General features: G+C 41.2%; 1 protein-coding gene across 2 annotated transcripts in view; it reads right to left on the bottom strand.

The window, feature by feature from the left end:
- Nucleotides 1-3,288: 3,288 nt before the first annotated feature.
- The window catches only part of CILK1 (ciliogenesis associated kinase 1), a gene marked incomplete at both ends in the record, with an annotated part of 36,789 nt that continues 27,630 nt past the window's right edge, over nucleotides 3,289-12,447 (bottom strand). The window contains 6 exons of one of the 2 annotated variants that reach the window (XM_084227723.1): nucleotides 3,289-3,443; nucleotides 4,399-4,521; nucleotides 6,990-7,118; nucleotides 9,135-9,283; nucleotides 9,399-9,595; nucleotides 11,322-11,663. In XM_084227723.1, coding sequence (XP_084083849.1) covers nucleotides 3,289-3,443; nucleotides 4,399-4,521; nucleotides 6,990-7,118; nucleotides 9,135-9,283; nucleotides 9,399-9,595; nucleotides 11,322-11,663 — 1,095 coding nt within the window. The remainder of the gene's footprint in view (nucleotides 3,444-4,398; nucleotides 4,522-6,989; nucleotides 7,119-9,134; nucleotides 9,284-9,398; nucleotides 9,596-11,321; nucleotides 11,664-12,447) is intronic. The other variant, XM_084227724.1, reaches the window with a different exon arrangement.

The raw sequence follows: 12,447 nt of genomic DNA, 5'->3' as shown, positions 1-12,447 counted from the left end.
TATAAGTGGTTTTCTATCCTCCTATTTTCTCATAATTATGAATATTTGTTTTATAAATAAATATATTCTCAGTTACTCCCTCATAATCAAATCAGGTGACTAAACTGCTATCAGTGCAGAGATAGCTGAGATCAGAAGACTGTTCAGGTCATTTAAAATTCACATAGCACAGTGTCTATATAAGAATCTAATAATACAGATTAATGTGATATTTGCCTCCAGTTTGTCTTCTTAATGGTTTCCATGAGAAGGTCCTCACAATAAATTATATAAAATACAGTACTTTGGTTGGAAAGTGTAAAAATAACTCTAAAAAATCACCCACATATATTCAACAAGTTGCTACAGTATGTTTTAAATGATACGAAATAATCATTATGTTGAACGTTTTCTTATAAACATATTGCTTTTGGTCATACACTGAACTGAAACATATAGCCTGCATTCTTTTTCTCTCTTAGATGGCACAAAACAATAGCTGATGGTAGAGAAATGCTACCTTGTGAGAAAATGCGGTGCCCACGAGCCCCAACAGTACTGGTATCTATACTTAACAGCACAAATCTTGTTTTCTATTACATATGTTGCCTTGATTGTATTCAATTTTTGATAAATTTATTAGATGTATACAGTCCTTGAGGCAAAAGATGTATCTAAAAATTTCCTTGAAATTTCTCCCTATTTAAGTCTTATAATGTATGTGCTGGGTGAGGGTCTAGTAACTAAAGGAATTTTATGAAATGAACAATCATACCAAGAAAACTGTTCAAGCAATTTCCCCTGCTGTGCACAGATGTACCCCTCGAAACAGCATTGTTTCTGAACATTTGGGTGCAGATTGAGAGCTCACCCCTGATCTCCCAGAAAGGTTTCTAACTGGAAATGAGGTATAGTCATGGGTAGGTACAGTTAAACTCATTGTTCTTTTCGGTGTCTTGCAATGCATTTTATAATTCTATAGTAACTAAACATTACATGCAACAAGTAAAATTTTATTTTCACTTAACAAATAATGGTCATTATTCCCGTCTCTAGTATACAGAGAGTATACACAATTTGTGCTTTACCCACTGAGGTGAAGGGTGAAGGAGCACTTTATAGGATTTTGCTAGCTTTTTAAACTTTACATTGTGTTTTCAGTACTTGGTTTCCCAAGGGAAGTGGTTTGCTGAGAAACAAAGGAAAGAGTAAAAGGAACAAAGGTGAAATATTTTCTGAGTTGGGTCCTACAAAAGTATTGGAAAAACAATTTTGTAATGTATAATAATCAGGCTACTAGGTTTTTCAATTAAAAAAAATGTAATAACTTAAACATAAGCTAGAGTGTGAACAATATAGTATTCACAATCTACTTGCCTCTCTATAGGGTATTTACAATTTAAAACCAGCTTTCCAGCAAGCCGGGTAAGGTCTCAGATGCACTTATTTTTTATACATAATACAGAAAGGGAAAATAAATATTATTAACCTCATACTAAAGGACTCATCTCTCAAAACACATTTTCTGTTGCTTTAGATAAAAAGTTGGGAATATAATACAGAAATGAATTCGGCTTCAAGTTGTGCTTACAATTACATATTTATTTTCTGAAGCTTTGCTGCCAGTTTGTTAACAGGAAAATATTACCTATCAAATCCACATCCATTATGTGCTTTTCTCCTGTCCCTGGAGATCATAGAGCTTGGTCAAGTACATTTTTGAGCCAGATTCTCCAAAGCATCAATTACTCTCTATTTTAGGTTAAGGTGCTTTAGGGCCATGATAATTTGTTCAGGTTTCAACATATTATTAAAACATCAAAGCAATAATTTACCAACTTATTAGGCTGAAACATCAATGCTAACGTTCATTTTAACCTATAAAAATGATAATTTCATATGGTTCAAGTTGATATATCCTTAAGTCTAGAAGCAGAGAGAGTAGCTTGAGCCCTGGGAGAATGTGAGTTAACACACTATTGAGACTATAGTGTTCACTGGCAGTGACCTTCCCTCTTAAGATAACCATGGTGGAGGCAAATATGCCCTACAGAGATGCCCCAGAGTGGACCTTTTCTCTTTTTCTGTCTCCAAACTAGCTTTGTCATTTTCAAAATTGCTGTAAACATTCCTCTCAATGGAACAGCCTCTGCCCAACAAATAGTTTTCAATGTAGAAAGAAACTACACAAGGGTTAAGATTTAAATGTGGCAGGTTATGGACACCAACACCTCAGTAACTGTGAAATTCTCAGATAAGTGAAGTCTCTGCCATATATCTTTTCTGCTCCCCAAATTTGGTTAGGACAGAAGATAATTCATTATCTGTTCCCAGCCAGGCCTGCAGAACTGAGCTGAATGTGAAATTCTATCAGTTATTATAAAAAATATCTTCTGTTCCTCTGGATTAGCTTTTTGGTCCTGTCGCTTGGCAGGATATAAATTTGATGGTGTTAACCTTTATGTTGAGAACTCTTGACTAGAACGGTTTCCATTTTTGTGGGTATTTGTCAAATTGGATTTCAATAATGAAAGAAAATAGAATATTGTAGCATAGCATGCTAAAGTTTGGATTCATTTGGAGATCTAATTACTGGAAAGGGTATTGTAAAACTTTCCAAAAATATTCACTTAGAGTTATTTCAACTAAGGAACAAAAACAAAACAGAGTAAATTACATACTGGAATGTTTAAAATACCATAGTAGTATAAAAAAAATTAAATCAATAGCATGATATTGCAAAAGATGGGAGATCATTTTTCTAGTGCTGATGGTAGTCCAAGAAAGGTTGAGGTACCAAAAGTGCCACATTTAAAATTTAACCACTGCAAAACACAATAATAAAGAAATTAACCACTCTACAAATATCCCCACACAATGTGTAAATAACATTTTATCACATAGCCTTAAATTGCACCCCTGTTGCAATACTGCATCAATATTAGCTTTTTTTAAAAATCTGTATAAAATATTATCTGGAACCCCAAAGAAAAATCAATTAATCTTTAAAAAGTTCATTACAAAGTTGACTGTATCAAATGCTAAAACATAATCCATATATATACAAAATGCTGCTGTTTACGAAAATAATGGGACCCAGTTGTAGAATAAAATAATTTTGTACCAAAAAAGGGTATTGATTCAAATCAATATTAAAAAAAAACTTTAAAAAAGAATGTTGAAATGTCTTAGTTCAGAAGAATAACTATAAAGTATTTGCTTTTACACCATCCAAAAGTTTTTTGCAGCTAGAACACCAGTTGGTCAAGGGACAGCGTCCCACTGGCCCTGTGAAGGGCTTCACGACGGTCACCGCCGGGACGCGTACTTGGAAACCCAGTCCGTCCGGCCGTGCACTGGCTGGGCAGCCGGTGGCCGTGGCAGCAGCCCAGGAGTGCTTCTAGGTTGAGTGTGGAAAAAAGGTCGCCCAGGATGAGGTCTCACAGCCTTCAGGGAAGAATAACCTGCCATGAAAGAGAATTGTGGACCAGATTGACATGGGACCCACGCAAACAAAGTATAGATAAATGCATCTTGCTGACAAAAGCCTCAGAAAGTGAGGATTCCAGAAAACCAGTTTGCCCTCTACTCTGTCTTGAGGCTAGAAACAATCCCATTCTATAGTTGGCAGGCCAAAACTATTGTGTCATTCCTGGTGTCTCTCTTTTTTTCATATCCCACCTGCAAGTGGCTCTACCTTCCTAATAACCAGATCCTGGGGTGACTCCACTCTATACATCCCACCCAGGCCACCCTTGTTCCTGACTGGATAGTTGCAACACCTTCCCAACTTCCCCCGTGTGACTGGCAGTGCTTGAGTGAGCCTGGAGAATGGAAATCAGTTCACCTCACTCCTCTGCTCAGACCCTTCAGTTCTCCCACATGGCCAAGAGTCAGTGACAAGTTTACAGTGGCCCGTAAGGCCTCACACTATCACTTTCCTCACCTTCTTTTCCCAGTCCCCGCCTCTCACACCACTACCACACTCTGCTTCCTTGTTATCCCTTGAATATGTTAGGCCTGCCCTGCCTCAGAGCCCATGAATTTAGAGTCCGTTATCTAGAACAATCTCACTCATGTCACCTGCCTTGCACATTCACCTCTTCTGACCTCTTCCAACCTTTACTCAATGTCACCTTTGTGGTGAGGTCTGCTCTGCTTATCCTATCTAAACCTGCAACTTTAACCACATGCCAACCCCAACACTTCCTACTTCCTACTTCCCGGTTGTATCTTTCTCCATAGCACTCAGTCATCTTATTGGGTTTACATATTGTATGTATGTCATATTATTCCACAAGAAACTGGGAACTTTGTCCATGCTCTACACTGGAGGTTCCTATAACATGCTTGGCACAAAGCAATCATCTAAAAACTATTTGAGGACTCAATTCTTGAATAATTCAAAATAGAACGTACCAGGAGAAGGGTCTGGAATAGGTGCTAGGTGTACCCTCTGCATGGCAGAACCAATTTCTCTTTTCAGGAAGGAGGGAAGATAGCTTCCAGTCAGTCCACTAGAACTTGTTGAGCCGGAACCAACTGATTTGCAAAAGCAAAAGCTCATTACTACAAAACACGTACACACGACACCAACAGGGTTAAAAGACAGCAGTGCAGGACAATAAATAATTAGACTTCTACTTTAAGAGGATAAAAAGAATTAAGATAAAAACAGTGACTTCTCAGCAGAGCATTCCATCACACCACACTGTCAGAAAGACACCGGGAGGCAAAGGCAGTGCTATCTTAATAGCATGCACTCCAACAGCGAATGGTTGGTTGGTTAAAGAACAGGGGGATTTGGAATTTTCTGGTTTTTTTTTGGAATAATAGTTTTAGCTTGTTCCAAAATTTGCTTTTTCTACTTCATAATATAGAACAGCTATTCTTCCATGTCATTTTATACAAATTCTAGAGTATGGCTGCACTATAATTCATTTAACCGTCCGATCATTGAGCAGCACACAGGCTGTCTAAATTATTCACTTATTACAAATAATTCTACACTAGGTATTCTTGTCCATAATAAAAAAAAATAAATTGCTATTAAAATATATTAAAATACATTTACTTTTGAGGTCATTTCCATCCTGAGAGTGCTTTAAGGGTCAGAACTGTATGCTACTCATCTGAATATTCCAGGAGGCTAATGAAATGCCTTACATACAGTCAGTAATTAATATGTATCAGGTAAGCAATTACATATCTACAATAAGTCTTATTATTAAGATTTAAAGATACATGTGGAATAATGACAGCTGCTATTATGAAACATTAGGCAAAGGGAAGTTAGAGCCATTAGGAAAAGAGTGAATGGGCATTGCTGCTCTGGGTCTTCACGACAAAGAGCTTTCTTGGTCATTGCTTAAGGCAGAGTGGGAGAATTGGTCTGTGATGGATGTGTGAGGAGCTGTGTTGGTCAGCTGGAGCATATTTTGCATGTTTTGGGGAACAAATAGAAAAATGGGAAGAGAATTTGAAGAGGTAAGACACAAACAGCAAAAAACATATAGTCAATAAATATAAGACAAGATGTTCAACCTCATTAGTAAATAGGACATGCAAGTTTAAGTCACAGTAAGATGCCATTTCACACCCATGAGATTAGCACAAATTCACAATCTTGCCAGTACCAAGAGGTATCAAGGATGCAGCACAACTCCCAGACCCTGCTGGACAGCAATTTGGCAATATCTGTAAAGTCGAAGATGAGCACACCCTTTAATCTACCATGTTGACATCATACCCAGACAAGCCTCACATGGTGTCCAGCGCAGGGGACACAATGGTGATTTCTGCACATTTGCTCATAACAAAAACTACAAACAACTTATATGTTTGTCAAGAAGCAAAGGGATGAATAAATGATGGTCTAGTTTAAATAATATGGTATGGTACAATTATATATGTTGTGTTATACAATACATATAAAATGATACATATTATATATGTATGATTGCTACATACTGGCAGGGAGCACAAGGGACTATGGTGGGGGTACTATGGGTGCTTTGGTGGCAAAAGCTCTGTGGAAACAACATATATACTTACACTTCCAAAATACCAACAACAATGTAAAACAACATTAATTTAGTTTTTAAAAAGTTGACTTGTACAGGAAAAAATAAAGTAAATGAATGAAGTAAAGATCTGGGATTATGTGCATAAAAATTTTAAAATACACAAAACCATACTATATGTTTCTGGAATATTTTTTAAAAATTGCGTAGAAATAATAAACACTGAAATCAAGTTGGGGGAGTGGGTGAGGGAGGAGGGAAGCAGAGGGAAGCCAGATATTGCTTTCCTGCGTGTTTGCAAGTTTGACTCCTTAAGCCAGGTGGTGGGGGTAAGGGTGTTGATATATTATCTCTTTCTTCCTGTATTCCTCAAAATAAAAGAACTCATAATGAGTAAAGTCAGGAGAGTGATGTCTAGAGGCTTACTTGGCCACTTGGAAGGGGAAACAGCACTTAGCAGGGTTTGTCTCTGTGAGTGAAAAAACCACAAGGGAAACCGCTCTGCTGGGAATGGGGTTAGTTAGTCTGGAGAACTTACAAAATGTATTCCCCTATTAAAAAAAAAAAGTGGAAAGGTTCTTCCAAACTGTACACCTTCCAACCAGAGGGGATTTTGCTGCCCTGGGCTAAGGCTGGGTTAGGAGATGGAGCGAACCAGCTCTGTTCGACTTGCACTCAGAAGGAAGTCACTCTCCGTACAGCAGGGCCTCAGAAGTCAGACTCTCCAGGACTCTAACATTATTTTTGTTTTCCCCTTGAGCCTGGGAATATTATGCTCTACTCCCCAGCTACTCTTGAGGGAAGAACCTATGGGAACTGGCTGAGTCCCCAGGGCCTGCTGCCAAGAGAGAGAGAAGAGTGCAGGCCTGGGAGAGAGGCCCTGGGTTTCCACACCAGGGCCTACAGTTCAGACCCTCAGCTCTCTGTACCCACCCTGCCACATCCAGAGAGATATGCTTGTCACGTTGGAATTAATTCATCACTCACCTGAATTTATTTTGCTGATTACCGATACAGTCCCTGAAGATTTTCCAGACAAACCAGAACTAGACCATGGATTAGATGGAATAAAATCCTTGCCTGGATTCGGAAGTATGCCATTTCTTATATTTATTCCTAATAGGGAAGAAATTATTTTAAAATGCAAAGTGTATATTTAATCTTGTACCAGACTTTAGGGATGAAAAATGCAGAATCCAATTGGTCAAAAAATTCCTGTGGTTTAATAATGTGAGATAAAATGGACCATAATGAGGTCATCTGAGCAATGGCAGGGGAGATGCTGTCACTGGGGTTAAATGTCATCTCACGGGTGGTAGAAGTTTCTTAAACTTCTGTCCATGTCTTCTGTCTCCACCCTCTCTGGTGTTGTCTGGGACTCGGTGCTCCTGGACATTCATACTCATCCCCCTCAGAGACCACTGTCTTCCTGTCACCTTTCTAAGTTCTTCACCACCCCCTACCTCACCTCCCAGCTCTGCAGTTCTCTGCTCCCCTTTTTCTACATTCCCCCGATATTCCATCTTCTCACCTGACCTGGGCCATCCCCACCATCACATACTGATGACCCCAGTCTGTACCAATGGCCCACACAGACCCCCTCAGCTCCAAGCCTGCCTTGAACTCAGCCTCTGCTCCTTAGCTTCAAGCCAAACCACTTTCCATTGAGATCACCCACTTTCCCACTTATGTCAGACACTGCACATATGATTCAGAATGAAAGATCTAATTCTTTTATCCTGCTCTTTTGCCCTTAAAGGCAAAAATAAATAACTCTCCACTTCACTCCCTGCTCCTTTTTTCCCAGGATCAGTAGTTTGACTCTTCATCCCTCACAAATGGATCACTATAGGACCCTGTCATTTGACTCTCTCCTTCCAGGTCATGTTAGGAACTGTCAATGTTCTAAGACCACCGCGTCAGCCCTGGTAAAATACGACAGTATGTAGAAGCCCTACCCAAGAATGAGGAATTCAGTACATCAGCAGGCCCTGCCATTCCCACATCACATCCATTTCCTCCCCTTGACCACCAGCCCCAGCCCGAGTCACTCATGGTTCCTTCACCTGGACACCAGCTGTAGCCTGCTAACTCCTCCCCCACTCAGCACAGACATCACTCCACCAAATAAACTCCTTTAAGAGCTTCCCACTGCTCAGGAAATGAAATCCAAATTTCTTACAGGATCCCAAAAGACACCTTATAATACATACTAGATTCTCTCTTGCTGTGCTCTGGCCCACTGGCCTCTCTGCTGTTCCTCTCAGAAGCCAGAGTCTTTCTTGCCTCTAGGATTTTGTACTTATTGATTCCTCTGCCTCGTGTGTTTTTCCTTCTGTTCTAAGCACATTTAGTTCCTTCCCATTTTGTGGCCCAGCTGGGAGTTCCTTGCTCAGAGAGTCCTTTCCTGACCCCTCTGTCTAAATGGTGCCTCCCCCCATCACATCACCCTAATATCGCTTATCACCATCAGTACCATTTGGCTATTTGTTTAGGATCCGTCTCCCATACCAGAAAGTATACTGATGAGGCCAAGGGTATGGTCTGCAGGGCTGCTGTGTAAAGTCCTCACATAGACTCTGATGTAGATGGAGGCCCCTAGAGTTGGGCGACTCAATGGCCCTGCTTGGTGAGTCTATTCACTGTACTATGCCCAGTGTAGAGCACACAGTTGATGCCCAGTACTTACTGACCGATTGAGTAAATTTAGGAATAAACAGCTGGCTAAAGCTGCCAGCTAGAGATACAGACTATGGAGAGGCTTGCACACCCCCCAAACTCCAGTGCTTACCCCTCGAGCACTGCCAGATGGTGTGACTAAGCTCCGACCTGGCTTCTGAGAGCACACGGGACTGTCATCTTCTCCTGAACCTGGCAGTGGAAGGAGCCCACACATGCTGCCTGGCTCTTACCAGTTCCTTCCAGCCTAGGGGCTGGGCCCAGTTTTTTCTACCAAATTTCTTGTTTCAGGCAACTATACAAAAGTGTGGGGCCTGGGCTTCAGCAAATATATCTATGCTGCTTCCTTCTACAGTTCTGAAGAGCAGCCCCAAGCATTTGCTTTCCCAAACAGAATCTTTGTATATGGGGGATTTCAGGAAAATGAGTCCTTATCATTGATCAGTGTATTACCAGGCAGGTATCGGGAGTGCTTCAAGTAGTGCTGCTTGGCGGCGGATCTCAGGGTTGGCGTGTCTCGCCTCTGATAGGAAGTCTGGGATGGGGCACTATTTCCTGTACCCATGGGCTCAGAGGGCTTCAGATCCAGAACACTCTCAAATCTGAATGGAGAGAAAAGGGCTTAGGTCAGCAGGAAGACCCCAAGCATCATCAGACAGGCAACAAAAATCCCATGAACCCCAGATTCAAAAGTCTGTTTACAGAAAGAAGCTACACACTTGCCTGCAGAGAGTCTCATCACTCTGTCTTTTCTTGTTTTTCAGGTCAATCCTGGTGAAGGGTGGACCAAAATCCAGGTCATCCAAATCAGCCCAATCATCCGAATCCTTTGTTGACCTGGAAATGAGGCCCCACCTTCTCCTACTCTTTGGCTTGATCTCACTGTATTTGTGCACCAGGTCAGCTAGGATATTCTGTGTATACAAGGAGAGGAAGGAAAAACAGTACTTAGCATTAAAGTAATTCCCATTGCAAATTTTCCCAGTTATGAAAAGGAACCTGGGCACATCATTCCCACTGTGCGTGACTCAGGTGAAAGCACAGCACACCCCCAGACCACGTCCTCTCACAGAGCCTGAGGGACACACTGGTTTTCATCCAATGGGGGCACTAAGTTGCATAAGGTAAGACTTCTAAAAAAGAGACTCAAGGTGCTTCTTACATACTAGACAGATGATTAGATGCTCATCCCTAAAAGAGTTAATACATTTATACAATCATAAATATAGAAGCACTTATAGCTGCTTGTCATCCCACTTTTATAGAAAACATATGCAAACAATCCCTACAATGCCTTCTTAGTAGACCCAGATCCTATCTCTTAAATTCAGAATTAACTACAGTAGGTAACTTCCAAATATCGCTTCCAAGTCTTGGATTGGGGTAAAATGAACAGTCCAGAGTTACTCTTGCAACTTCACAATGCAGTTTCTCCCACTGTGCAGCTGCGAGCCACCACTCGGTGATTGATTGGATGCTAGACAACAAAAAAAAAAGTATTGCTTTGGCACAAAGGTGTGTTAGAAAATCACACTCTTCAAACAGCCTTACAAAGCTAATGGCAATTAGACTCCCTTGTCAGGCTGTCATTTTGTAAACTCTAACACTCATTGTTTCTTTCTGAGCACCAGTCCGAGAGGAGAAAGATGTGAGCTCAATTAACAGCTCAGCATTAATTCATCTACAGAGAAGCGCTGACAGAATAACAATCTACAAAGGTTAGTGTGGCATGTTATGATTTTCAAAAACATGACTTCTCATCCTCACAATCAGCCCAGTCTGGTGGGCAAAATGGGTATTATACTCTTATAGATAAAGAAACTGAGTCCAGAGAGATTAAAAATAATAATGACTAACATTTATGGAGTTCTAACGAGGCACCGGTTACCATTCTAACTTATTTCAAGTATGAACTCATTTAGTCCTCAAAAAAATTCAGGTAGTTGCTCTTATTATTTCTATTCTACAATGAGGAGCAGAGAGGCCAGGTAACTTTCACAGGTTCTTCCAGCTCTTAAAAAGCAGAGCTGAGGGCCTCCCCGGTGGCGCAGCGGTTGAGCGCTGGGTTGCGAAGCTGCCCGCGGCCTCTGCGGAGCCGGTTCGATCCCCGGCTGCTCTCCGGCCACCAGAGGAGGGTCCCACATGGCGCGCAGACCTCTCCTGCCGCCCGCTGCTCCCCTCAGCAGTGTACTTCGGTCCTTCTGCCTGCTCTGCTCCCTGATCTGGCTCTGGTGAATTCTCTCACCCTCCAGCACTTCTGACTGTACCCAGTGCTTGTATAAACAAAACAAACAAACAAATAAATAAATAAAAAACATGCTTCTATAAAAAAAAAAAATCTTTAAAAAAAAAAAAAAGCAGAGCTGAGATCTGAGAACCTGACAATCTGGCTGCAGCATCCAGCTCTCTGCCCGCACATGACAGCTGCTCATCACAAGGACCCTGCTATGAATATATTGTTAATAAATAGAACCAGAATGTGGACTTGGAGCTTCAAGTGCCAAGCGAAGGCTCTTTTCACAAATCCATAATATGGCAAAGAAAAATCTATTTTAAGTAGACCTTATATGTTGAAAAAAGAAAATATTTCACACAATAATAGTGGGGTCAGAAGAGGAACAGGCCAGGCACAAGGCTCCCTGTTGAATCTTCACTGCTTACCGACTGAGGATTCTTGGTGTGAAGGGATGGGAAAAGCAACAAGCTTGGCTTGTCCTCTGCAAAATGGCTTGCGTGATCTGTCTTGGAGGCCTCTGCTTTATAGGGGTATACAGTCTGCTGAGGGGGCTGGCTGGCTTGATGCTGTCTTGTAGAAATCCGCATGTGGGGCTTGGTTGGGGGTTGGGCAGGAGGGACTGGCTTCATGTGAGGAGGTAGGCCTGCCTTTTCCAGGACATCCTTCTGTGATTTTTCTGAGTCCTGAAAGCACTGTGTACTGAAGCCCAGTGGGTGCCGAATGTAGAAATAAGGATATCGAAGCGCCTGCAATGACACAGGAGGCTGCTTTAGAAGAAATGTCTAGGCAGGGAAGTAAACACCATCAGGCTCACAGATTGTATATCATGTGACCAGTTTACTATAGTTTTCTTTCTTTTTCTTTTTTTGCACAGAAGAACTGAGGTGTGGCCAGAGGTGTAGAGGGTGAGAGGATTTACCAGAGACAGAGTGGGACACGGAACAGGTAGATTTACTGAAATACATTGCTAAGGGGAGCAGCAAGTGAGACAGGAGAGGTCTGCTGCACCACGTGGGTTAGCTCCCTGGCCAGGGATCGAACTCAAGCCATAGCAGTGACAGCACTGAGACTTACCCCCTAGGCTACCAGGGAGGCCCCTACCATAGTTTCTTAACCCAAATGAACCACATAACAGCATCCTGAATCTGTAACATGGCTTCTGCTTTTCCCTACCTAAAATATTGTAAAATGTAGGTACTGGTTATAATACTTAAAGTTATTTGGCTAAAGCAGCCAGTTATGGTACTATTACCATTGCTAGTTCTGAAATATCATCTGGCTCAACACAGATCCTGGCTTTGTCACTTACCTGCTTTGTCTCTTAAATATGATTTTTCACCTTTCTAAGCCCATTTCTTCCTTCCATAGAAAAAAGAAAAAATAATATAAGCCTGAGAGTGATATATAATGCTGCTGGTGAATTCTGAAGAATCAAATATAAAATATGATTTACCCCAGAAATGCCAAGAGTGCAATAAATGATAAAATTAAGCCTTGTCTTGAAGAACTGACAATGAAACTTTGTCAATT

Source organism: Talpa europaea, assembly GCF_964194135.1.
Source record: "Talpa europaea genome assembly, chromosome: 2".
Taxonomy (NCBI): Eukaryota; Metazoa; Chordata; class Mammalia; order Eulipotyphla; family Talpidae; genus Talpa; species Talpa europaea.
Note: the sequence above shows the minus strand (reverse complement) of the source record. Positions and strands in the feature narration are given on the sequence as shown.